Consider the following 27,471-nt stretch of genomic DNA (forward strand, 5'->3'; position numbering starts at 1 on the left):
CCTGGGGTTGGGGGCTTCCCCGGGTTGGTTACCCACACTCTGGGCCAGAAAAGAGGTGACTTTGGTGAAATAGTGGTGCCAGGAGTTTCGGAGGTGAAGTTGGTAGAAAAGGTGGCGAGAAAGCAGCAGGAAATGCTGCCCTCAAGACCCCGGCCTGCCCTTGCGAAGTGGGAGCCCTGGAGCCAGGGGGTTTGGGACAGGTGGCCGTCCCCGGGAGAAGAGACCCAGGTAACTCCTCGAAAAGCACGCCCTCTCCCGACCCCATCTGCTCACACAAACCCTTCACATCGGTACCGCTCTGTCCTTGAAAGACCAGCGCTCTTTACAGGTGATAAATTTCACCTGCAGAACAGACGCACGGGGTGCAGAGAAGGCAGGGCCGAGCTTGAGAGCGCGGAAGTGGCGGCCGCGGCTGGCTGCCACGTGCTAGGACGAGATGAGCTGGGCGGCGGCCGAAGCTCAGATCTGTGAAGGGCTCCGGGCGGCGCTGGGCGGCGGAGGCGCAGTCCCGAGCGGGACGGATCTGCGCGGCCTTCTCCCGGGGCCGCGCATCCTGCGGGCTGCCGCTGCTGCCGGTGCTGCTCCTGGTGGCTCTGCTGCGCTCGCGCCAGCCCCGCGACGCCCCGCACCCCGCCCCCGCCCCCGCCCCTCCAGCTCCCCGCGCCCTACCACCAGCAGCCGGGGTCGGGGGAGGTGGTGGGGGGAAGGGGCAGGGGGAGGGAGGTCAGCGCGACCCTCTACCTGAGCGAGAACCGAGTGTGTTGGCTCTTCGGTCTTGATGCATAACTTCATTATGTGAGAAATGACCTTATTTCAGTTAAGAATCTGCCTGCGATGCAGGAGGCCCAGGTTTGATCCCTGAGTTGGGAGGATCCCCTGGAGAAGGGAATGGCAACCGACTCCAGTCTTCTTGCCTGGAGAATCCCAGACAGAGGAGCCTGGCGAGCTACAGTCCATGGGGTCGCAGAGTCAGACAGGACTGAGCAACTAACACTAATCCTTTAACCTGTTAATACCTAGCGAGAGAAATTCCCTGCCCTTCACTTGGCTTGCAAAGTCAGAGTTTGAACATAAAGCAGGTTTCCAAGTAAACAATTTCGTGGGAAGTCCCTCTTCAAGGTTTCTACTTGGGGCAGTGGCCATGCATTGTATCAGTGCTTCGGACTGAGTTTTCCTGTTCTGGCAAAGTAGATTCTGAGGTTACAAGAATCTTCTGATCTTCCAATGCAGCTCTACTTGACAGTAGTCTTCAAAAAGCTTTACTTTCTTAAAGTTGAAACGACGAAAAATTTGCCACAAAATATTTGAAGAAGTAAAAACTTCAGTTTTGTACAGAATCACTAGCAGAACTATTTATGGTCCTGTTCATGCAGCTCCAACCCCTTCTACATGTGTTTTATATCAGCACAGGCGTTTACTCTGCAGCAAAATTTTGTAATAATAATAGCAGCTGTTACTTTCACAATATGAAAATGATTGAACTGGATGGCAGTATCAGTGCCCAGAAGTTCCCAACAGTAGACATGTTGCAGATGAATCAGCATCCAGAGGTGATACACCCAACAGTGCAGCTCCCATCTCCAGTTACTTTACCCTTGGGATAGAGTGGGAGTTGAAAAGTGTCACTTTTTGGAGACAAAAGCTAAGGTGAAGGATATTGAGATATCCAGGGAGATCAGTTTTTATCAGTTTAGTCGCTCAGTCATGTCCGACTCTTTGTGACCCCATGAACTGTAGCACGCCAGGCCTCCCTGTCCATCAGCAACTCCCAGAGTCCACACAAACCCATATCCATTGAGTCAATGAGATGCCATCCAACCATCTCATCCTCTGTTGTTCCCTTCTCCTCCCGCCTTCAATCTTTACCAGCATCAGGGTCTTTTCAAATGAGTCAGCTCTTTGCATCAGGTGGCCAAAGTATTGGAGTTTCAGCTTAAACAGTCTTCCCAATGAACACTCAGGACTGGTCTCCTTTAAGATGGACTGGTTGGATCTCCTTGCAGTTCAAGGGATTCTCAAGAGTCTTCTCCAACACCACAGTTCAAAAGCATCAATTCTTTGGCACTCAGCTTTCTTTCTCGTCCAACTCTCACATCCATACATGACTAAGGGAAAAACCATAGCCTTGACTAGATGGACCTTTGTTGACAAAGTCTCTGCTTTTTAATATGCTGTCTAGGTTGTTCATAACTTTCCTTCCAAGGAGTAAGGATCTTTTAATTTCATGGCTGCAATCACCATCTGCAGTGATTTTGGAGCCCCCAAAAATAAAGTCAGCCACTGTTTCCACTGTTTCCCCATCTATTTCCCATGAAGTGATGGGACCAGATGCCATAATCTTAGTTTTCTGAATGCTGAGCTTTCAGCCAACTTTTTCACTCTCCTCTTTCACTTTCATCAAGAGGCTTTTTAGTTCCTCTTCACTTTCTGCCATAAGGGTGGTGTCATCTGCATATCTGAGGTGATTGATATTTCTCCCAGCAATCTTGATTCCAGCTTGTGCTTCCTCCAGCCCAGCGTTTCTCATGATGTACTCTGCATATAAGTTAAATAAGCAGGGTGACAATATACAGCCTTGACGGACTCCTTTTCCTACTTGGAACCAGTCTGTTGTTCCATGTCCAGTTCTAACTGTTGCTTCCTGACCTGCATACAAATTTCTCAAGAGGCAGATCAGGTGGTCTGGTATTCCCATCTCTTTCAGAATTTTCCACAGTTGATTGTGATCCACACAGTCAAAGGCTTTGGCATAGTCAATGAAGCAGAAATAGACGCTTTTCTGGAACTCTCTTGCTTTTTCCATGATCCAGCGGATGTTGGCAATTGGATCTCTGGTTCCTCTGCCTTTTCTAAAACCAGCTTGAACATCTGGAAGTTCACGGTTCACATATTGCTGAAGCCTGGCTTGGAGAATTTTGAGCATTACTTTACTAGCGTGTGAGATGAGTGCAATTGTGCAGTAGTTTGAGCATTCTTTGGCATTGCCTTTCTTTGGGATTGGAATGAAAACTGACCTTTTCCAGTCCTGTGGCCACTGCTGAGTTTTCCAAATTGGCTGGCATATTGAGTGCAGCACTTTCACAGCATCATCTTTCAGGATTTGAAATAGCTCAGCTGGAATTCTATCACTTCCACTAGCTTTGTTTGTAGTGATGCTTTCTAAGGCCCACTTGACTTCACATTCCAGGATGTCTGGCTCTAGGTCAGTGATCACACCATCGTGATTATCTGGGTCGTAAAGATCTTTTTTGAACAGTTCTTCTGTGTATTCTTGCCACCTCTTTTTAATATCTTCTGCTTCTGTTAGGTCCATACCATTTCTGTCCTTTATCGAGCCCATCTTTGCATGAAATGTTCCTTTGGTTTCTCTGATTTTCTTGAAGAAATCCCTAGTCTTTCCCATTCTGTTTTCCTCTATTTCTTTGCATTGATCACTGAAGAAGGCTTTCTTATCTCTCGTTGCTATTCTTTGGAACTCTGCATTCAGATGCTTATGTCTTTCCTTTTCTCCTTTGCTTTTCCCTTCTCTTCTTTTCACAGCTATTTGTAAGGCCTCCCCAGACAGCCATTTTGCTTTTTTGCATTTCTTTTCCATGGGGATGGTCTTGATCCCTGTCTCCTGTACAATGTCATCAACCTCATTCCATAGCTCATCAGGCACTCTATCTATCAGATCTAGGCCCTTAAATCTATTTCTCACTTCCACTGTATAATCATAAGGAATTTGATTTAGGTCATACCTGAATGGTCTAGTATGCTAGTGCTATTTAAATAAAAAACTCAGTACTCCAGAAAACTTGAAGTATTTAAGATTTTTGTTTTCTAGCCCACAAGAGAGGTCATGACGTTTCACCCTTTGTCCATCTTGTGGGATTCGATGTACTTGGCGATTCTGAGGACACATGGTCTGAGAGGACACGTGCACCCTGTGTTCATGGCAGCGCTGCGCACAGTAGCCGGGACCTGGAAGCCACCTACACGTCCACCCACAGATGAATGGGCAAAGAAGATGTGGGACATATACACAGGGCAGTATTACTCATCCTCAAAAAGAATGAAATAATGCCCTATGTAGCAACATGGATGGGCCTAGAGATTGTCATATTGAACAACATAAGTCAGACAGAGAAGCAGAAACACCTTCTGAGGTCCTTCATACTCAGAATCAAAAAAGTCGTGATACAAGTGCTCTTACTTACAAACCAGGAAGAGACTCACAGACTTAGAGAATGAATTTATGGTTGCCAGGGGGAAAGGATGAGGGGAAAGGGATAGTTAGGGAGTCTGAGATCAACATATACACACTGATTTATTTAAAATGGATAACCAGCAAGGACCTACTGTATAGCACATAGAACTCTGCTCAATGTTATGTGGCAGTCTGGGTGAGTATGGGAGGGGAGTTGGGGAAGAATAGATGCATGTTTGGAAGTGAAAGTGAAAGAAGGTTAGTTACACATTCATGTCGGACTCTTTGGGGTCCCATGGACTGTAAGCTGCCAGCTCATCTGTTCATGGAAATCTTCAGGCAAGGGAGTACTGGAATGGGTTGCCATTTTCTTCTCCAGGCGATCTTCACGACCCAGGGATCGAACCCGGGTCTCTTGCCTTGCAGGCAAATTTTTTTACCAACTGAGCCACCAGGGAAGATAGAGACATATAAGTAAGTAAGTAAGTAAGTGTTAGTCACTCAGTCGTGCCCAACTCTTTGCAACCCCATGGACTGCAGCCCACCAGACTCCTCTGTCCATGAGATTTTCCAGGCAAGGATACTGGAGTGGGTTGCCATTTCCTTCTCCAGGGGATCTTCCCAACCCAGGGATCGAACCTGGGTCTCCTGCACTGCAGGCAGATTCTTTACTGACTGAGCTACAAGGGAAGCCCTGTATGTGTATGTTAAATCCCTAGCCTAGCTTCTTTGTGCTGCTCATTCAGGACTCCTGCACTCCTCTCTGGGTGTACATTTCCACCTTGCTTCCGTCTTAAATAAACGAACTATTTCTGTATGTCTCCAGTAATAACTTTGGTACCTGTTTTTACAGTTTTTGCCTCCTTGATACATTCTTGCTTTCAAAGATGGTAAGAGCCAAGGGAAATTTGCATCTTGCCCCTGGTGTTTAGTGTCTAGAATTCCTCATTTTACACCAAGCTACCCAGGTTCAATTCCTGGGCAGGAAACTAAGATCCCTCCTTACCACTGCTCACTGCTGTCTCTCTGAGATCAATATTAAGGAAATATACACCTCATATTACTACACCTTATATTAAGGTGTAACTATGCACCTTAAATATACAGGTAGAGGGGCTTCACAATTTTGTCATGGGAGATTTCGCCTCTGCCAAGAGTTTAAAAAAAAGAGAAAATCCTTCCAAAGTTAACCCGGTTCATTCCCTTTCTAGGCCCTTTAATGGCTATTGTTGTTCTTTCCTTTCTAGTCCTTGTTTATTTAACCTTTTGATTGACTTTGTGCCTGTAGGATCTACCAGTTTGAAATAACACTCATGGTGGCTCAAGGAATATAGCCCATGGAAGGTGGCCCAGATCCATGTAGGTCCTTGTGAGGGACTTCTGCACCTTGAGGGGAGGCTCAGTTCAGTGGTCCCGGTCCAGCAGGGAGAAGTTTTGATAGAAGAAAGCGTCAACCCCTTAGCCCTTAAGAATAAGGGTGTAGAACCCCTCAGTGGGTAAGGAGTCAGGCTGGGACAGTTTGCTGCAGTGAGTGTACTTGGACAAAAGTTACATCAAACATCAAAATACAAAGAAATTATAAGGGGCTAAAAATAATTGCATGCATGTGTAGTTGGGGCAAATAATCAACAACAAGATACAAAAAAAAAAAAAAAACAACAAAAACCCAAGGCGATTTCAGAGCAGCCAGGCGCAAAAGCAGGGTACTAGTCATGATCCCTGAAATAATTGCATGCATGTGTAGTTGGGGCAAATAATCAACAACAAGATACAAAAAAAAAAAAAAAACCCAAGGGGATTTCAGAGCAGCCAGGCGCAAAAGCAGGGTACTGGTCATGATCCCTGCACACAGCACCACCAAGGAGGAACAAACCACCCAGGTCACCCCTCTGGCCTGAACCCAGGACCTGCCCCCACCCTCAACTCATATGTGGGACCAGCTCCCCCACCCTCTGGAGTCAGCAAGGGAACATGTTACTTGTTTTTGCTCCCTCATGAGTCCCAATAAAGCTTTTTTCCCCTGAACTTGTGTCTGGCCATTTACCAAATTCTATTGATCGAGTCCAAGAACCCTGGTCAGTAACACAGGAGGACTTTTGCTGAAGGTCAGGATGCTGCTCAGAGATGGTGTCTCCAGTGGGCTTCCAGCAGAAACAGGGGTTGAACATATGCAGATCCCAGGTGGGGGTGCACCGTGTCAGGAACAAAGCACACACAATGGTTGATATGAGTAGAGAGACGGGACGGCTGCCAGGTCCTGACTGCAGAGTATGACGCTGGTTCCCAGCACAGGGCGATCCTAGAGGCAAACACCCTGGATGGGCGGCCAACCTAGACACAAACTGCACGACTGAAAGGGATGAGACCAGGGAAGGCCCTGGGGCTCCACTGGTGAGGACTCTGGGCTTTCGCTGCCAGGCGCCCGGGTTGATCACTGGTCAGGGAACTAAGATCCCCAAAGCCAGGCAGCCGACCGAAAAACAAAAAAACCCAGAAACAAAAAGAAAATAGAACACAAGCTGGATGATCAGGACGCTGAAAACAGCCATCACAACAGCTTGTCTGGATACTTTGCCCATTTTCTAGAACTGAGCCAGTTATTAGAACTGAGAATCCATTACTAGAGAGAGATGCCAGTTTCCAGCAGGAGGGCCCTCTTATCACCATGGCAAGTGCAGTGCAGCAGTCCTCTGGCCTTCCCCATCCTTGGAGGCCACACGGCCATTGACTCAGGTAAGTGCACACTGGGAAGCAGAAGCCACCCCACATTCCTATGGACCCAGTGTGTGACTCACATCATGTCCAGGGATCTGAAGCATCATCACGGCCTCGCTGTTATCAATGTGATGCATGAGATGCAGGGTACTGAATATATAACCGTCCTGTATCCTGCTTACAGGGGTATCACAGTGTGTGAAGACCCACACAGTGGTTATTTCACATTCTCCAGATTCGAACCAGTGATGGAAAAATCTCCGTAGTTAGAAATGGGGTGAAGGCTGCCATAGTTGAGAAGTATGAGTACATTCTCATATTGCCTTTCCTTTGCTACAAACAGAATGTGCAAGACCACCCTTTTCTGGGTTAAATGACAGATTAGTGACAATCATGGCCTGAAAGCATGCAGGGCTGTGATCCCTTCACATCTGCTTTTTATATCTGCCTGGTGTAAAGCATTTCTATCAATGGCCGGACACTAAATATTTCAGGATTTGCAGACCAGAGGCTTCTGCAACTGCTCAACTCAGCTGTGGAAGGTGTTCATGGAAAGGACATGAAGGAATGAGTGTGGCGAGAACTGCCAGTGGGACCCTAGGACCCTGCAGCACCCATGACACAGAAGTCCACCAGTGGGGGAAATCGTGCCAGGGGTAACCTGCCTGCCTGCTAAGTCACTTCAGTCATGTCTGACTCTTTGCAACCCTATGGACTGTAGCCCACCGGGTCCCTCTGTCCATGGGATTCTCCAGGCAAGAATACCAGTGTGGGTTGCCATGCCCTCCCCCAGGGAGAGCTTATGACATCCTAATCAGAGCATCACAACCCAGCCCCACAGGGTCAGAGGCATGGCCACGCCACTTGTAGTGGGAAAAGCCTATCATTTAAACACGGCTACTGTTATGGTCCTGAGTCTGGCAGAGAAGGGACCTCCAGTCTTGATGAACTGGGCTCATCCACTCGGTAATCGTTACTGAGAGGCCAGCTGTTATAGGATAGAAGTGATCGTGTGCTTTGGCATAAGCAGGGCCACAGGGAACAGATAAGATGACCAGCAGGGGACCAAGACCTGACACCAGAACTGTGGTACCTCCCTGTCCTCTGCTCACCTCTGTGGTTACACCGTGTCCCCATGGCCCTTGGACCGAGGAAGCCACTCTACAGCAGAGGAGGGGGGCCTTAGCCTGTAACTGCAGGACCCACCCTCCTATCACATTCCTACCACCAGAGGCTACAAGGCAGGACTGGGCAGGGTTGTGATTCATAAACAGGCAGCCGAGGCAGCCACTGGATAATTCCCCAGGTGATGAGTCACCCAGTGCTGGGGTTCGCTAACCAGGGCAGTGGTCAGAGGGATTCCTTTATTTTTTTCACATTGTCTTTGCCTGTTGTTGCACCACAAACCTGGAGGTGCACAGAGACAGATGCCAAAAGGCCTGAAGAGACGGACAGATTTATTGTCTTCTGTAGATTTCCCCAACTCCTGTCTTAATCAATAAACTTTATAGGCTGCCATCTCCATGGACTGTGGATGATATGAATGTGGGACCAAAGGGTAGAAGTGGGGGTGCCCCTCCTCACCCTCAGGCCCCATGTCACACTTTGGGGGACCAGGCTCCTGACCCTCCTGGGGACCAGGCTGGGAGGCTTTTGCTGGGGTAAGTCCTCAGGCAAGGGGATAAGATGCCAGTGGTGGAGAATGTGATTCGGGTCCCTTCACAGGTGGGAAGGTATTGGACGCCCTGGGCTTCTCGGGATGCAAAGATGTGGAATGAACTTAGTGAGCTGCAGGGCAGGAGTGTGGCCCCTAAGGGGATGTGTCTGGGGAAGGGAGAGCCCAGGTGGCACGGGTGGTTTATAGCTGGTAAAGTGGCCTAGGAGTCAAGGGCAGGGAGTCATGTCGAGGAGAAGGGTTTGTGTGAACAGATGAGATCAGTGGTGTGTGCTTTTCAGGGGGTGTCTAGGTTCCTCCCCACAGGAAGGTCGCCTGTCCCAGGCCTGCCACGGGGGCTCCCACTCCTGGAGGCATGGCTGAGGGGCTGGGAGCTTAGGGATGGCAGTGTTTCCTGCCATGCTCTCCTTGTCCTCTCGCCTCCCCACCTCCCATTGTGTGAGCATTGCTATTTCAACAAGTTTGTCCATTTGCTGGTCTGAAAGTGGCCAACCAGCCCAGCAGGTGCCAACAAGGGAAGGAGCTCACCTAAGGATTGAGGAGGAGGAGGCGGAGGCAACACCATGGCCGTGGGCTTTCTAACCAAGGCCAGCTCGTGTCCCGCTCTCTGCTTATAATGCATCAACCCCACCCTCTCCCAGCAGGTTCACTGGGAACTCACCACCCTGCTCTTTGTGGACACAGTTGGGCAGCAGAAGCAGGACCAGGATGGCAAGACTGAAGTTGGTGCCAGCAGCCCATGCCACCTGGAGCCCCGGGGTGACCCACCCTTGGGGAGGAGCCTGCTTGGCCAGTGGAGAAGGGAATGAGTCCCCAGAGTCCTCCCACAGGAGTCTCCTCTGGGGGCTCCCGCAGGCTCCCCACACCCTCTGTGGGACTGATGTTCCTCAAAATTTCAGTGATCTGTCCCTCACCTTTCTTCTATCCATCCCCTTCTCTGGATCCCCGTGGTCCTTGTGTGTTTTTAGCGGCACTAACACCTGATAAGGGGCTTCCCAGGTGGCTCAGCGGTAAAGAATCCGCCTGTCAATGTGGGAGATGTCTGTTCCATCCCTGGATGCAGAAGATCCCATGCAGGAGGAAATGGCAACACACTCCAATATTCTTGCCTGAGGAAATCCCATGGACAGAGGAGGCTGGCGGGCTACAGTCCACAGGATCACAGAGATACGACTTAGTGACTAAACAACAACTCCTGAGACGGGGGTTGGCGAGTCCTCAGCATGTACAAATTCAGGGTTACCTGCATGATCTCCTCAGGTCCTAAATGAATGTTTAGCCTCTATTCTTTCCTGTAGGTAGCATTTCCCATTTACAAATGTGTAAACTGAGGCATGTCAAGATGAAGAAACTAGCAGAGTCAGAATTTTGTCCAGATTCCTGTTTCTGGAGGTATCTATAGTCCACATCCATGAAACTGCCTCAGGTCCTAATTCCAACCTCCCCAGCCCTCCACCTCTGACCTCACGCCTGGGGATCTGGGGTGAGGCCGGGGTCAGGGGCATGCCTGGGGTGAGTCTGGGTGCCCAGGTCCCTGGGGCCCACGCTTCTCACTCGGGGCTGACCCGGCCCATCTCTGACGGCAGCCTCTATTTCCTCCTGTTCTCCCAGTCCTTCCTCCCTGTGGTCTGAGTCTACCAGGGGCTTCCGGGTTGCCTCCTCTGGGGGATTCAACCCAGGCTCCTGCCCCCAGCCCTTCATAAGGGAGTGTCTCCCCATGCAGCTCACCTGGCCCCACCAAGCTCTTGCCCCACCCAACCCTGAGTCCTGCCCACCCTTGTGGGTCTCTTGTCCTCCAACCAGCCTCCCAGCACAGGCCCGTCCCACACAGAGACTCTAGTGAGTCAGTTCAGAACCTTCTTTTCTCCTTTGCACCTGTTGATTCACAGAGTTTGCTCCTCTCTGTGGGTGGCAGTTGGGTGACCCAAGGTAGACCCCAATGCTGCTGGACTGGGTGTGAGTCAGGGCTTCTACCAGATAAGCCTGTGTGTGGCAATGCAGTCACACAACTCATCAGGATCCCAGAGACCTGCAGTGATTGTCTTAGCCTGGGCTGCTGTCACATGGAGGTGGGGCAGAGCTGAAAAATTGGCTACAGCCAAACTTTGGCTTCTCCCTGTGTGTCTGTGTGTGTTGGTGGGGGGATGGGTTGCAGGGAGTCTCCTGTCTGGAGCTCTGTTGGTTGTGAGCCGCAGCCAATGCTAGGCATGGTCTCCAAATGCTGGCCAGAGCACCAGACACTTTGCAACCTCCTTAGGCAGAATGCTCCAGTTTGTGATGACCCCTCCGTTTGAGAGTACCTGGCCAAAGGGCCCTGACTAGATCCCTTCTTTTCTGCTCCTGCCTTTCTCAGTGTGGTTCTTTCTCTATGCTGATTGTAGAGGGGATGTTCTGCTGGTTTCAGGTCGGTCATTTTCTCGGAAAGAGAACTGTTTTGTATGTGGTTGTAGTTTTGGTGTGTTCATGGGAGAGTGGTGCTCAGGGCATCCTACTTGGCCATCTTGATTGTGCTTTTGTGTGATCAATGATCTTTCATGTTAGTATTGTAATTGTTTTGGGGTGACAGGATTCATGGGCACATTGCCATCCGATATGTGTCTGTGTCCTGACTTCTCTGTTAACCCACCCATCTCTCTCCTGAGAGTCCTGAATCCCTGAGACACAGCAATATCAAAATTAAGCCAATTAATAACATTACCTCTACATGTCCCATTGACAGGAAGAATCATGCCTCTCTCACTTTAAATCCAAGGATAGAAATGGTTAAGCTTTTGAAAAAGACATGTCAAAGCCAAGATGGGCCAGAAACTAGGCCTCTTCCCGCTAATAGTCAAGTTGTGAAGCAAAGGAAATGTTCTTAAAGGAAATCAAAAGTGCTCCTCCAGTGAATACACAAAGGAGAAGATAGCAAAACAGCCTTACTGGTGATATGCAGAATCTTTCAGTGGACTGGAGGAAAGATCACAACACTGCCTTAGGCCAAAGCCTAACTAATCCAGAGCAAGGCCCTAGCTCTCTTCAAGTCTATGAAGGCTGAAGGAGGTGAGAAAGCTGCAGAAAAAAGAGTTGAAAGCCGGTAGAGGTTGGTTCATGAGCTTTAAGAAAAGATGCCATCTTCCTAACATAAAGCGCAGAGTGGAAGAGAGAGGGTTGATGCTGAAGCTGCAGCAAGTCATCCAGAAGATCAAATAAAATAATCTCTGAAGATGGCTATCCTAAATTAGAGCTTTCCAGTGTAGAGAAAAGAGTGTTCTATTGGAAGAAGATGCCCCCAAGGACTTGCATAGCTAGCAAGGAGAAGTCAGTGCCTGGCTTCAAAGATTCAAAGGATAGGCTGACTCTCTTGTTAGGGCCTAATGCAGCTGTTGACTTGAAGTTGAAGCCAAGCCTCACTTACCTTCTGAAAATCCTAGTGACTTTCAGAATTATGCTAAACCTGCTCTGCCTGTGCTCTGCAAGTGGAACAACAAAGTCGAGATGACAGCATATCTGTTTACAACACTGATTACCAAAAATATTAAATCCACTGTTGAGACCTACTGCTCCCCCAAAAAATTCCTTTCAAAATATCACTACTCATTGAGAAAACACTCAAGGGCCCTGATGGAGAAGTACAATGAGATTCACGTTGTTTTCACACCTGCTAACACAGCATCCGTTCTGCAGCTCACAGATCAAGGAGTAGTCATGATGTTCAAGTTGGGGTATTTAGGAAATAGTTTCTGTAAGGCTATAGCTGCCACAAATAGTGTTTCCTCTGATGGATCTGGGCAAAGTCAATTGAAAACTTTCTAGAGCAAATTCATGATTATAAGTTCCACCCAAAACATTTGTGATTCATGAATAGAGGTTGAAATATCAACATTAATAGAAATTTAGAAGAAGTTGATTTTAACTTTCTTAGATGACTTTGAGGAGTTCAAGAGTTCACTTTTGAAGAAGTAACTACAGATATGGTGAAAATAGCAAGAGAGCTAGAATTAGAAGTGGAGCCTAATGTGAAGATGGGACTGATTGTTGCAATCTAATGATAAAATTGGAATAAATGATAGTAGACTCTAATGGATGAGCAAACAAAGTGGTTTATTGATATAAAACCTCCTCCTGGTGAAGATTCTGTGAAGATTGTTGAAATGACAACAAAGGACTTAGACTATTTTAAGTTTAGAATAAATGTAGTTGAAAAGGCAGGAGGAGGATTTGAGAGGATTACCTCCAATTTTGAAAGAAGTTCTACTACGGGTAAAACGCTGTCAAAGAGCATTGCATGCTAGGAGAATTCTGTGAAAGGAAGAGTCAAATGATGTGGCAAATGTCATTGTTGTCTTATTTTCAGAAATTATGCTACCCACCAAAACCCTCAGCAACCACCACCCTGAGTAGTCAGCAGCCACAGACACTGAGACAGGACCCTCCACCAGCAAAAACATGGTGACTCCCTGGAGGCTCAGATGATGCTCAACATATTTCATTTTAGAAACAAAGTGTTGTGTGTTAAGGTCTGTACATTGTTTATTTATACATAAAGGTATTGCACACTTAACAGACTTCCATGTCAACACAGTATTATGTGCAGTGGAAATGAAAAAATTCATGTGATTCCCTTTATTGTGAAATTTATTTTATTGCCCTGGTCTGGAACCCAGCCCAGAGTATCTCTGAGGTTGGCCTCTATCTACATGGCTTTTAGTCTATGTTTTCCAGCCTGGAACTAACACTCAGATGGCTGCATAGTAGGATGAATACATGACCTACTGTTGGGATATGGTGAAATATACATTTAAAAATCCAGAGAATTTAAGGATCACTTCACAGCTGGACTGCATGTTACTTTAGGAATGATCCTTAAATTCTGTTTCCACAAGAAATAAAGCATTATCACTGGTTTTATTTAATCCCATAATGTGGAGGAATGGAGACATACCATGACTTTTCTCCTGGATTAGAAAACAGGCATGAAGTACTTAACTTTTCTGCAATATAGAGATGTTGATTTAAGAATCACTATAAAGGCTTCCCAGGTGGTGCTTGTGGTAAAGAATCAGCCTGCCAACAAATGAGGTACAGGAGACACAGGCGACATGAGTTTGATCCCTGGATCAGGAAGATCCCCTGGAGAAGGAAATAGCAACCCACTCCAGTATTCTTGCCTGGGAAATCCCATGGACAGAGGAGCCTGGTGGCCTACAGTCCATGGGGTCGCAAAGAGTCGAACACGACTCAGCACCAATTATGAAGGGAACCAGTCAATGTAAAATTTTATTCCTTTGAAAATATAATGAAGTTGTTTCTCTGGATATAGAAAAAAACCCTGAGTCCTGTAATAGCAGATATATTTTTCCAGTAATACCATCATTTTTAAGAATAAGGTCACGATGCAGGGAAAAGTCTAATTTTCCAAAAACTAGAAGATTGAAAGTGTTATGTTTGTGGTGATCTCTTGTGCAAGTAGTTGAAAGTATCAGTGCAGAGACTGCATCACTCAACACCAAGAGGAAGTGGGAAAGGAGATTTGAAAAAAATAAAGATGTTGAGGAGGATGCTCATTAGATGTGACAAGAGACTCGAGATGGTGCAGCCACTGTGTCATCATAACTGGTAGACAGACTTGGGATTCCTAAGGTCTGATCTCTTGGCTCTAAAGTAAACAGCAGGAGAACAAAAGCAGCCAAGCAAAGACTGAGTCCTGAGGCCAACAGAGCACCTGTCAGGGGCTTCCTGGGAACACAGTTTCCTGCAGAAAAGAAACAGGTATTGGTCCAGGAAGCTGAGGAACTCCTGTCACTTTCTTGGGGCTGCACCTCTCCAGCCCCGCCCTCACTGAGGGGCTCCTATGTCTTCCACCCCCACCCCCACCCCAGGCCCAGCAGCTTCTTGTCACCTCCTCCTTCCTTCCTGCATCACAGAGTCACCCAGGCCCTGACACCCCCTGCTCAGGCTCAGGACTAGAGCCAGTGAGGAATCAATCTGCTCCCTTTACTCAGGTCTGGATCCTCCCCGAGGGGGGCCTAAAGGACCAGGGAGCAGGTCCGGGGAGGAGGGGCCTTGCTTCCTGGCAGCCTTGGGGGACTGCAGGCAAACCTCCTTCCTTCGCTCCACTCCAGCCTCTGAACAGCACACACAGCTCTCAGGACCAGGGTCCCTGCCCCCCATCTCTTCCTGGTCCCACCTAGCTGGGCACCTCCACCCCAGTTCAGGCCCACCATCCAGATCCAGGCACCTCTGCGCAAGGCAGGGCCACTCAGTGATGGAGGCTCTGGGTCTCCAGGAGGCTGGTGACCTGCAGACCACAGGCTGAGTCCAAACTGCTGCTGCTCCAGGAGCACAGGCCTGGCCTCAGCCCTTCCCACAGTCTCTGCTGTGGGGCTCCTGCCTTGCCTGCTTGACCCAGACCACTTCCTGTGAGAACGGGCCTTTGGAGTTGGGTCTGCAAAGGCCTTCCCACCCCTTCCTCCTGGGATGAGGGCCTGGCCCCTCTCATCTTGGCCCCTGGGTGGGTGCCCTCCCCGCTGACACATCATGTGGAGCCCCCATGCTGCTCTCAGCCCCTGTGAGTCCTGCCCTCGCCCTGAGTACCTGCTGTTCTCACACCACCTACCGGGGGCCCTGCCAGCCAGCAGTCTGTGCTCACTCAGGGGACTTAGCTGAACCCTTTAAGCATCAATAGGCCCTCAGCCTTCCCGTGCCCCAGCCACCCCTCACTTCCCACTGTCATCTGACAGTGAGGACCTTTCAGAACTGAGGCCTGATCTTGTCCTAATTCTGCTCTCAGGTGATATGGGGTCTTATTCACCAGCTCATTTCCAAGATGAGGAGGTTCAGTGAGGGGCAGGGGTTGGCTGGGATTCACCTTCCCTGGCCTCACACCAGGCCCTGTGCCCCTGTCTTCCCTCTGAATTCTGCCCTCAGTACCTCTTCTTGTAACGGATACAGGCTATTATGATGATCGTCATGACAAAACCGGCGAGAACCCCGGTGGCGATCCAGGCGATGTAACTGCTGTCTGGGGCCATGGGCTGCATTGTAGAGGGTCCCGTGGTCGGTGATGCTGCAAGGAGAGTAAGAGTGAAGCCCTGGTCCAGACCCCAAATTCAGCAGATGCCTGCTCACCCCCCTGACTCAGGTACCCCTACTGTGCAGAGAGTTTACACACATCACATGGAGGCCCCTGAGATAGATCCTCAGGCGAGATGGGGGGAAGGGAGGAGCCCAGTCCTCACGGGGCTCTGACAGCTAATGGGGGAGCAAGGTTTCCAACACAGGCACTCAGTCCTGCTGTGACATCAGAGACGGTGACCTGAGGATGGAGTCCTCAGGAGCTGACAGCAGGGGTGGTATTGACAGTTTTCCAGAAGTAGGATTGGTGACATCTAAAAGAAGATTCTGGAAAGAGGGAACAGTAAGAAGGAGACTGGGATCACAGAGATGCTCTCATGTTTAGGATCTGTGGGAATCCATGTTCACTCGTCCAAAGGCCTGTGCTGTGAGGAGAGAAGTCAGGAGGTGGAAGAGGAAGGAGGATGACAGAGCATCCCCAGGCCATTGTTCTCCCAGGACAGCTCACCTCTGACGGATCATTTTCACACACACAGAGGGGTGGGTCCATGTCACCATGAGAGAACTACCACTTTCTCCTACTCTTCTCACTTACCCGTGGTCTTCAACATTTTCTCCCAGCGCAGCAAGAAATCCTGAAACCAGCGCTGACAGTCTCCCATGGAGACCTTCTTGAAGAACTCCGTCACAGCTCTGTCATTCTCCCACTTCTCTTTCATCCGCCTCCCTTTAGAATGAACCATTGTCCAGTGTCCATTCTCCAAATCAAAGAGGAGGCACGTTTGTCCATTGAAGCCAAACTGCCAGGATGCACTGGTGTGTCCGTTGTCTTCTCGCCAGCATGCCATCCTGGCCTGCAGGGTCAGAAGGCCTGACCCCACTGAGGAAAAGAAAGAGCTCAGCCTCTGAGCTTGACAGATTATTTGCCCCACCTGGGTCCACATTCCCTGGGCCCAGCTAATCTGGCCCTGGTCTCTCCTGCAACAGCTGTTCTTTCCACTGGACTACTAGGCAAGGACAATATCCTTTGTTTTTTTTTTTAACCCCAAAACAGTGGATGCAGCTAAGCCCCCAGTCTACTCCTCCTGCATTTGGACTTTCTAACTCACCCTCGTCTATGTGTTTCTCCGGTGTAACGTCAGGCATCTGCTCCTTGAGCAAGTCTCCAATGTCTCTGAGTGTGTCAGTCTGTGTTTCCCAAGCATTCATACTTTTCACTTTCTCTCCCAATGGACTCATGTACATGATCTTAGCTCTACCACAGTCATAGGAGAGAAAGACCTTTTGATCAACTTCTCCTTGAACCTCACACCATGGCTGACCATCTCTGGGCCGAGGATCGATGGTGACATTATAGGAAAGAGAATGAGCGTCTGTGAAGGCAAAACACAGTGAGGGTGAGGTTGGGGAAAAAGACCCTGAGGCCCCTTCCCCCATTTATGTGAGAGCAGAGTAAAGTGCAGGGCTGGGCTGACAGAGCAATGACACCCCACAACACACACCATACAGCCAGTGCCCCTCCTCTCCTTGTGGAGAAGGAGGAGTCCCCTGCCTGGCAAATTTCACACATCCTGGGTGTGTCCCCTTGTCCACCAGGTCAGTTCTCAGCATAATAACCTTTGCAGAGACGTGCCAGGCTGCTATGCAGGAAAAGCCTAGATGACAGAGGACTGTCAGAATCTAACCCCGTGTCCTGTGAGAGATGGGGAGCCTGTGGGGATGCTCCTGAGGAAGCAGGATCACAGGGAGAGGGGCAAAGAGGTGACGGGTGAGCACAGAACCCCAAGTTGGTGAAGGGAGAGTTCACAATTAGGGGTCACAGGACTTAGCAAGGCCGGGGAGACACTGCTGATCTCCCATTAGGATGGGTCTTGGAAGCCTGGAGAAAGGCCTGGCCCACATGGCATGAAAGAGAAAATCCAGAACTTCTGAGGCAGGTGGTAGAGGAGGGGATCAAAGGCTCAGGGAAGTGACTCTGCCAGGGGGACACGGTATGAAAGGGCAGGAAAGTGTCCAGGCCACCAGGCACCATGGGAAAGCCTGATGGACCCCATGGAGCCTGAGAGGAAAGTGTGGATGAGAAGCATCTCCAATAGTTCAAGGATGACTATTGGAAATCAGGGATAGTGGTAGGAGACCATGTTCCTGTGGGCTTCCGGCAGGAACAGGGATGGAAAATGGGGAAAGATCAGATTCCAGGTGGAGTGTTGTAAGTCAGGAGCACAGTTGGTACAACGGTCAAAGTGATTAGTGAAAGTCACTCAGTCATGTCTGACTCTTGTGACCCCCATGGACTATACAGTCCATGGAATTCTCCAGGCCAGAATACTGCGGTGGGTAGCCTTTCCCTTCTCCAGAGGATCTTCCAGACCCAGGAATCAAACCCAGGTCTCCCACATTGCAGGCAGATTCGTTACCAGCTGAGCCACAAGGGGAAGCCCAAGAATACTGGAGTGGCTAGCCTATCCCTTCTCCAGCAGATCTTCCCGACCCAGGAATCGAACTGGGGTCTCCTGTGTTGCAGGTGGATTCTTTACCAATTGAGCTATCAGGGAAGCTGAAAGTGATTAGAGAGTCCCAATGCCAGCCAGGACCTGACTGCAGAGAGTACAATGCTGGCTCATAGCACAGGGTGATCCTAGAGGCAGAGAGATGGTCAGTGAACCTGGATGCAAACTGCTTGATTGAGAGACAGAAAACAAGGAGAGACAAACACAAGACTGGATGATCAGTAGGCTGAAAGCAGCCATCCCTACCAAACATCCCTACCAAAATTTCCAGAACTGAGCTACTTCTCAGAAGGCATCACCAGAGAAAGAAGCCACGTCCCAGTGAGGACGGCCCTTTCATCACCACGGGAAGTGCAGAAGTCCTTCCATACTCTCCCGATGAGCCACACGGTTATTTACTGGGGCAACTAACTCCAACACTTTGGCCACCTGATGTGAAGAACTGACTCATTGGAAAAGACCCTGATGCTGGGAAAGACTGAAGGCCAGAGGAAAGGGGACAACAGAGGATGGGACAGTTGGATGCCTTCACTAATGTGATATACATGAGTTAGAGTAAGCTCTGGGAGTTGGTGATGGACAGGGAAGCCTGGCGTGCTGCAGTCCATGGGGTGGCAAAGAGTCAGACATGACTGAGTGACTGAACTGAACTGGAAGTGCAGAAGGAGAAATTACTCCCACATTCATATGGGACCCAGTATGTTACTAACGCCATGCACAGGAACGGTAGCATGGTCATGGCCCCCATGCTGTGAAGCGATGCTCCGAGGACCAGGCAATTAATAGACACCTGTCCCTGGTCCTGCTGACAGTGGTTATCTTGGGTCCACAGATCCACTCAGTGTCCATTGCACACGTCCTGGGCTTCTGACACGAATGGACAGTCTGTGTTGTTAGTAAACTGCCATGGGTGAGGGCACAAGCCTCAAGTTGTTTCTACAGGAAGCAGACCCCCAGCACATAAAAACTGCTGGCTGCAAGCACGCAGACCCCCAGACTGGTTGAAACCATAAGCTTGGTGGTGCTCAACTTGTCCTTTTCCACCCCTTGTTAACTTCACCAGTGGTAGGATCTGGGTCATAACCAGCTTCAATTAGTAACAGCCTGAGCTGTCTGGGAGGAGCTTTGACTCCAGGGAGGCGCTGATTAGTGGCAAGGCATTGAGCCCCTTTCTCTCGATGCATATGTAATTTTTTTTAATAAATTGAATTCTTTAATTTTTTCAAGTGTTTTTTAAAAATCCGTTTTATACTTAAGCCAGCCTTGAAGATAAGCACAAAATCTGTTTGCTTTTTTTTTTTTTTTTTTACGCAACACAACTCAGGCACCCATTCTGTGCATAGCACTGTTCTAGGTGCAGTGAAAGGGATTCTTAGCCTTAAACCATGAGTGTACCTTCTGGAATTGTGTTATCCTCCTTTTCCAGAAAGTAAAAATAAATAAAATCACCATTGTTTACTATTGACCTGCCCCAAATCCACTTCTGGCTCTGAGTACTGCTGCTGCTGCTGCTAAGTCACTTCAGTCGTGTCCGACTCTGTGTGACGCCATAGATGGCAGCCCACCAGGCTCCCCCGTCCCTGGGATTCTCCAGGCAAGAATACTGGAGTGGGTTGCCATGTCCTTCTCCAATGCATGAAAGTGAAAAGTGAAAGTGAAGTCTCCCAGTTGTGTCCAACTCTTAGCGACCCCATGGACTGCAGCCTACCAGGCTCCTCCGTCCATGGGATTTTCCAGGCAAGAGTACTGGAGTAGGGTGCCATATGCTAGGATCTGCCAAATTTAAGATGTTTCAGTGAATTCCGCTCCTACTTTCCCCAAAGTAAGAAGGCAGATTATTTTTATTAAATAATATTTTAATATTTATTAAAAAAATTAAAAAGGCAATTTTTCATGAACGAGTAGCTTCTGTTTCTATTGTATTTTTCTTTTTTTTTCCTTCTAGCTTTTAAGTTTGCTTCCTCCAACACTGCCTTTTCCTGTACAAGGCAACAGCATTTTTTCATTTTTCTTTTCCTAAGACAAAGTATTTTATCTTATAGACAAATAATTCCCAAGACTAATGATAAATATTAAAAAAGAAGAAGAAGAAGAAAGAAACTTAAGGGTTTCCCTGATGGCTCAGCAGGTAATGAATCCACCTGCAATGCAGGAGACCCCAGTTCAATTCCTGGGTCAGAAAGATCCCCTGGAAAAGGGAGAGGCTACCCACTCCAGTATTCTTGAGCTTCCCTGGTGCCTTAGATGGTAAAGAATCCACCTGCAATGTGGAAGACCTGGGTTCGATCCCTGGGTTGGAAAGATCCCCTAGAGAAGGGAAAGGCTTCCCATTCCAGTATTCAACCCTGGAGAATTCCACAGACTGTATAGTCCATGGGGTCGCAAAGAGTCGGACACGACTGAGCAACTAAGCCCAGCACATTCAAGGGTGAATCAACTACATTACTTTGATGAAGTAAAAACTAAAAAGCACTTGGCACTAAGCTAGTCCAAGTATTTGTGCTGAAACAATTTTAAAAACTATTTATTTTATAACACTGTTTAAAATTTTCTTGGTCAAAAAATTTATACAAATATTTTCAGTTCAACCTAAAGAAAGTGATATCTAGAAAATATTCCACATCATTAAGTCTGTCTTAGAAAGTTCAGATGCTATGGCTTTCCTAAGGCACGGTGTTCTGGAAGACAATGTGCTTCTGCGGTGCTGGGTGATGTATGTGACTGGCCGGCTCCACGTGGGCCTCAGCAGGCACCGTCTCCCTGACGCTGGGGGACTGTGAGAGGATAGTCAGACACAGGCCCCCAGGGCTGCATGGAACCCTGTGAGACACTGGGCCAGCTGCTGTAACTGGGCTTCTCCTCCGAATCTAAGGCCCAGCACAAGCCATCACAGCAAATGGTCATCAGGACAGTTGATAGGCTGGGGCTATTTGATGACCGTCTTTCATATCTCTAAAGAGTCGACATCCGTGTAGGGTATTTGATCCAGAACCATGAGCTCCTACACTATCACTCTGAAGGCCCACACATCACTAACACTGGAGAACTAAAAAAAATTATTTTTTTAATATCTATATCTATATATATCTATATCTATATATTTTTTTGGCTGTATTGGGTCTTAGTTGTGGCACTTGGGATCTTTTTGCAGCATGAAGACTCTTAGTTGCAACATGCTGACTTCTTAGTTACAGCATGCGGGATCCAGTTCCCCAACCAAGGATCGAACCGGGCCCCTTCATTGGGAGTGTGGAGTCTTAGTGACTGGATCACCAGGGAAGTCCGGAGACCTCATTCTTAACCAGACGTTCATGAGCTATCCATCGATCCCACTTTTTCATTGTCCCCCACACAGTGAGAGTCCATGGAGAGCAAGATTCTGGAGAGGGGCTATCTGTACTCTTAACTTGAGGTTGTCATCAATGGCAGAACTCCTAGCAGCCAGGTCTTTGTGGAGGACTTCTCTTCTGACCAGGTAATCCATTCCATAGGCAATCTGACCTTGTGGACCAGGTCTTGTTGAGAAATTGCCTGCGGATTATTGGCCTCTACTAATTTGTGCTGCAGGCTTCCCTGGTGGCTCAGACAGTAAAGAATCTGCCTGCCATTCAGAAGACCCGAGTTTGATCCCTGGGCTGGAAAGATCACCTGGAGAAGGGAATGGCCACCCACTCCATTATTCTTGCCTGAAGAATTCCTTGGACAGAAGAGCTTGGCGGGCTACAGTAGATGGGGTGGCAAGAGACGGGACAGGACTGACTGACTAATATACACACAGACACACAATTTGCAACGCTGTGAAAACTATTTACGATTCTCCCAATTCATGTAAGGCAATATCACGAGGGGTTTTCTCTGTCTTCTATACACACAAGGGAAATAGGAGGAAGATTTCTGTGATGAAGATCTCATAGCTTGCAACGTTCAGTGAGTATCACTGTCACCTGAATTTCAGAAGTTTAATCTCTGTTTTTGCAAATGATTGCTGTTCTTTATTTGGATTTTTTCATCTACATAAATCCCATGGAAAATACGCCCTAAACTACCTTCTTGGAGTACATCCTCTCGGTGGACAGGGTTATCCTCTCCTTGGATATTTCGATATCCTTCACCTTAGCTCTGGCCTCCAAAAGATGGCACTTCTCAAGACACTCCTCTACCCATTCACAAGGTAGGATAACGGGATGGAAGTACCATTGTTGGGTGTGTCTCCTCTCAGATACTGAGTCATCTGGGACATGGCTGAGACAACCCTTGGGAACTACTGGACACTGATGCTGTCTTCCAGTTCAATTCTTGTCATACTATGAAGGTGCAAAACAGCTAATATTATTACTACAAGAAATATAACTGCACAGCAAACCCCTGCGCTGATATAAAACACACGGGTAGAAGCTGGAGCTGCATGAACAGGATCATAAATAGTTCTGCTTTCTTGTAGCACATTTTCCTTCCTTTCAAATTTTTGAAGAAGGTAAGTTTTTGAAGAATTTACTGTCAAGTTGAGCTGCATTTAGTCTCATAACCTCATCATCTACTTTGCAGAAAAGGAAAGCTAGAACCGATATAGTGCGTGGAAATCCCCCCACCCTGTGCCCCTCGCACGCCCCACCCCCCATCAAGCAGAAATGCTGACCTGGGGCAGGTCCACGAAATTGTCTACTTGGAAACGTGCTTATATTCAACTTGGACTCTGCAGGCCAAGTGAAAGGCAGGACATCTGTTTCGCTGGGTTAAAGAATAGACGTAGTGCCCAACAAAGCCACTTCTCTAATAAAAAAAATTCTGCATCTAGACCAATAAGCCGAGGCACCTGGTCCCTGCTGGCACCGGGAAGAGGCTCGCACGGGCCCCTGGGGTCTCGGGTGAGGCCCAGGGGCTGGGGGTGGAGCCTTGCCGCGGAGCCCGGGGGCCGGGGGTGGAGCCCGGGGGCCGGGGGTGGAGCCCGGGGCCGGGGGTGGAGCCCGGGGACCGAGGGTGGAGCCCTGGTGCCGGGGGTGGAGCCGTGCTGCGGAGCCAGGTGGCCGAGGGTGGAACCCGGGGGCCGAAGGGGGGGCCCGGGGGGGCGGGGATGGAGCCCGGGGGTCGGGGGTGGAGCCCAAGGCCTGGGGTGGAGCCGTGCCACGGAGCCCGGTGGCCCAGGGTGGAGCCCGGGGGCCGGGGGTGGAGCCCGGGGCCGGGGGTGGAGCCCGGGGACCGAGGGTGGAGCCCTGGTGCCGGGGGTGGAGCCGTGCTGCGGAGCCAGGTGGCCGAGGGTGGAGCCCGAGGAGGGCGGGGGTGGAGCCCTGGGGCCAGGGGTGGAGCTGTGACGCGGAGCCCGGGCGCCGAGGGTGGAGCCCGAGGAGGGCGGGGGTGGAGACCGGGGGCCGGGGGTGGAGCCCGGGGGCCGAGGGTGGAGCCCGAGGGACGGGGGTGGAGCCCTGGGGCCTGGGGTGCAGCCGTGACGCGGAGCCCGGGGGCCGGGGGTGGAGCCCGGGGGCCGGGGGTGGAGCCCTGACGCGAAGCCCGGGCGCCGAGGGTGGAGCCCGAGGAGGGCGGGGGTGGAGACCGGGGGCCGGGGGTGGAGCCCGGGGGCCGAGGGTGGAGCCCGAGGGACGGGGGTGGAGCCCTGGGGCCTGGGGTGCAGCCGTGACGCGGAGCCCGGGGGCCGGGGGTGGAGCCCGAGGGACGGGGGTGGAGCCCTGGGGCCTGGGGTGCAGCCGTGACGCGGAGCCCGGGGGGGCGGGGATGGAGCCCGGGGGTGGAGCCCAAGGCCTGGGGTGGAGCCGTGCCACAGAGCCCGGTGGCCCAGGGTGGAGCCCGGGGCCGGAGGTGGAGCCCGGGGGCCGGGGGTGGAGCCCGAGGGACGGGGGTGGAGCCCTGGGGCCTGGGGTGCAGCCGTGACGCGGAGCCCGGGAGCCGGGGGTGGAGCCCGAGGGGGGCGGGGGTGGAGATCGGGGGCCGGGGGTGGAGCCCGGGGGCCGGAGGTGGAGCCCGGGCGCCGAGGGTGGAGCCCGAGGAGGGCGGGGGTGGAGACCGGGGGCCGGGGGTGGAGCCCGGGGGCCGAGGGTGGAGCCCGAGGGACGGGGGTGGAGCCCTGGGGCCTGGGGTGCAGCCGTGACGCGGAGCCCGGGGGCCGGGGGTGGAGCCCGAGGGGGGCGGGGGTGGAGACCGGGGGCCGGGGGTGGAGCCCGGGACCGGGGGTGGAGCCGTGCCGCGGAGCCAGGTGGCCGAGGGCGGAGCCCGGGGGCCGGAGGTGGAGCCCGGGGGGGCGGGGATGGAGCCCGGGGCCGGGGGTGGAGCCGTGCAAAGGAGCCCGGTGGCCGAGGGTGGAGCCCGGGGGACGGGGGTGGAGCCCTGGGGCCGGGGGTGGAGCCCGAGGGACGGGGGTGGAGCCCTGGGGCCTGGGGTGCAGCCGTGACGCGGAGCCCGGGAGCCGGGGGTGGAGCCCGGGGGCCGGGGATGGAGCCTTGGCGCTGAGCCCGGTGGCCGAGGATGGATCCCAGGGGCCGGGGGTGGATCCCGGGGGCCGGGGATGGAGCCGTGCCGCGGAGCCCGGGGCCGAGGATGGAGCCCGGGGGCCGGGGCTGGAGCCAGCAGCGACGACTCGGACAAGAGCACTCAAGCACGTTTCAGCCGGGAGTGCGCCGCCGCCGCCTCCTGGGCACCAGGGTCCGCTCTGCGTTTATAACTTACGGCCGGGAAAGAACGCTGGTCCTTCAAGGGCCGGGAGATATAGGGACCAGAAGGGTCTCTGTTGCACAGGTTGGGGCGGGAGGGTGTGCTTTTCGGGACCGGTCTGGGTCTCTTCTCCGCGGGATGCCCGACTGGTGGGGCTCCAGGGCTCCCACTTCCCAGGAGCGGTCTGGACCCTTGGGGGGGTTTCAACCCTATTTGCGGCCGCGTCCCGGCCCCCTCGTCTCCCAGGGTCACGTCCCAAATTTCCGGCATCACTACTCCACTCAAGTCATCCCTGTTGTGGCCCGGAGAGCCGGCAAGAAGCCGGGAGGAGCCTCCGAGGACCAAATGGGCCAGGGAAGGGAAAGAGGTCGGGGCGGCGGTGCCACCCTGTAAAAGGTTTCGCGAAACCCCGCGGACACCACCCCCATCCCCTTTCCGGCTCATAGCCCATCCAATCTCGCGTTCCCCACCGCCCACCACCACGCCCCGCGCAGGTCATCCCCGAACTCACCGCTGGACGTCCGGCTGAACAAGACAATCGGAAGCAAAACGAGGAAACCAAGACTGGTCTTGGAGCCACCCATTTCTCCCTTTGCCACCTGGATCCCAATTTTGCAGGAGTGCGAGGCTGCCAAGCCAGAACTATCTTTTCCCGCTAGCCCACAGCTGCAGTCTGGCCTCCGCTCCTGCGCGGACTGCCTGGCCCGCCCCTCCGCCGACAGGCCCCGCCCCGGGTTTCCTAGCAGTAGCCATTAGGAAACCCCGCGCCGGGGGCTGGGCGGGGCTCTCTTAACAGCTCACTCCCCCACTAGCCCGGCCTCCCTGAGTACTCGCCGGCGCACTTGCTTTCGCGTTGCCCAACTTGCAATGGTAATAGGAGACCGCCTAGTTCTTGTTGCTGAAGCTGAAACGCCTATACTTTGGCCACCTGATGCAAAGAACTGACTCACTGGAAAAGACCTTGATGCTGGGAAGGATTGAAGGCGGTAGGAGAAGGGGACAACAGAGGATGAGATGGTTGGAAGGCATCACCGACTCGATGGACATGAGTTTGAGCAAAATCCGGGAGTTGGTAATGGGCTTGCAGTCAGTCCATGGGGTCGCAAAGAGTCGGGCACGACTGAGCCACTGAACTTAAGGCTCTTGTTCCTCACCTTGTTCCTTATCAGTCTTAAGCCTCTTGTTCCTTGTCAGATCGGGGGCACTCAGGCCAGTCATCTGAGTTGGGAGGAGACAAGGAACAAAAGAAAATTCTTGTTCGGGCCCCTGGGTCGGGTCAGTCAGCGGACAAGCTTGTCCCTAAGTACCTGAATGGTAAGGGCATCAGTCTCAGTGAGGAAATCCCACCAGAGTCGCCATCTGTTACAGAAGGGAGGACTCCGTGCAGGGTGTGAGAGTGAGCTTTTGTCTAACATTGGGAAATGAATTGTTCCAGGAGACATACATGCTGACAAAGGAAGAGGCTTTTTTGGGGAAGGGGCTACAGGGCGGAGAGCAGCAGGGTAAGGGAACCCAGGAGAACTGCTTTGCCACATGGCTTGTAGTCTCAGGTTCTTTGGTGATGGAGTTAGTTTCTGGGTCATCTCTGCCCAATCATTCTGAACCAGGGTTGTCCCTGGTGTCAGAAATGTGTCCTGGCGAGCTTTATTGATATTTCTGAGAGTTTATTTATATAGTACTTACTTTCCCTTAACCCAATTAAATCCAGCTCAGTTACAAATTCATTTTCATGTAAAGACAGAACCAGAGATCTCTTTGTTTTACTGCTTCAGTTTTAAAAATGCTATTTTTTTCCCCTCACTCTGGGGGACCACAGATGGATCAGATGGTTCCTGAGAACCCAGGCGAAAGACTTACATTTTGGAAGGGAGAAATGGAAGCTCCCTTTTTTGTTTGTTTTGTTTTTAAAGTCTTCCAAAATGATTGTGAACAGTGACTGCAGCCATGAAATTAAAAGATGCTTGCTCCTTGGAAGAAAAGCTATGATAAGCCTGCTGCTGCTGCTGCTAAATCGCTTCAGTCGTGTCCGACTCTGTGCAACCCCATAGACGGCAGCCCACCAGGCTCCACCGTCCCTGGGATTCTCCAGACAAGAACACTGGAGTGGGTTGCCATTTCCTTCTCCAATGCATGAAAGTGAAAAGTGAAAGTGAAGTCGCTCAGTCGTGTCCGACTCTTAGCAACCCCATGGACTGCAGCCCACCAGGCTCCTCTGTCCATGGGATTTTCTAGGCAAGAGTACTGGAGTGAGGTGCCATTGCCTTCTCCAATGATAAGCCTAGACAGCATATTAAAAAACAGAGACATCACTTTCCCAACAAAGGTCGCTATAGTCAAAGCTACGGTTTTTTCAGTAATCATGTATGGACGTGAGAGTTGGACCATAAGAAGGCTGAGCACTGAAGAATTGATGCTTTTGAGCTGTGGTGTTGGGGAAGACTCTTGAGAGTCCCTTGGACAGCAAGGAAATCAAACCAGTCAATCCTAAAGGAAATCAGTCCTGAATAGTCATTGGAAGGACTGATGCTGAAGTTGAAGCTCCAATACTTTGGCCACCTGATGTGAAGAGCCGACTCACTGGAAAAGACCTGGGAAAGATGCTGGAAAGATTGAAGGCAGGAGGAGAAGGGGATGACAGGGGATGAGATGGTTGGATGGCATCACTG

The 27,471-nt window shown here is 51.0% G+C and overlaps 1 protein-coding gene and 1 pseudogene across 2 annotated transcripts; one reads left to right on the top strand and one right to left on the bottom strand.

Annotated features, from left to right (window-relative positions):
• Window positions 1–436: 436 nt before the first annotated feature.
• Window positions 437–27,471, top strand: part of LOC113898750 — a 44,641-nt pseudogene continuing 17,606 nt past the window's right edge.
• On the bottom strand, window positions 13,030–25,513 carry LOC113898520 (UL16-binding protein 3-like). Of its 2 annotated transcripts, none has more exons than XM_027551785.1 (5): window positions 25,317–25,513; window positions 16,745–17,008; window positions 16,231–16,515; window positions 15,492–15,627; window positions 13,030–14,313 (listed from the first exon to the last, which is right to left on the bottom strand). In XM_027551785.1, exons 1-5 carry the CDS (start codon window positions 25,387–25,389, stop codon window positions 14,169–14,171), a joined length of 903 nt encoding a protein of 300 aa, XP_027407586.1. In that variant the 5' UTR covers window positions 25,390–25,513; the 3' UTR covers window positions 13,030–14,168. The 2 variants fall into 2 exon arrangements, with proteins under 2 accessions (XP_027407586.1, XP_027407587.1); XM_027551786.1 differs by having other exon boundaries at window positions 13,813–14,313; window positions 16,231–16,506.

This window comes from Bos indicus x Bos taurus, chromosome 9 (assembly GCF_003369695.1).
Source record: "Bos indicus x Bos taurus breed Angus x Brahman F1 hybrid chromosome 9, Bos_hybrid_MaternalHap_v2.0, whole genome shotgun sequence".
Classification (NCBI taxonomy): domain Eukaryota; kingdom Metazoa; phylum Chordata; class Mammalia; order Artiodactyla; family Bovidae; genus Bos; species Bos indicus x Bos taurus.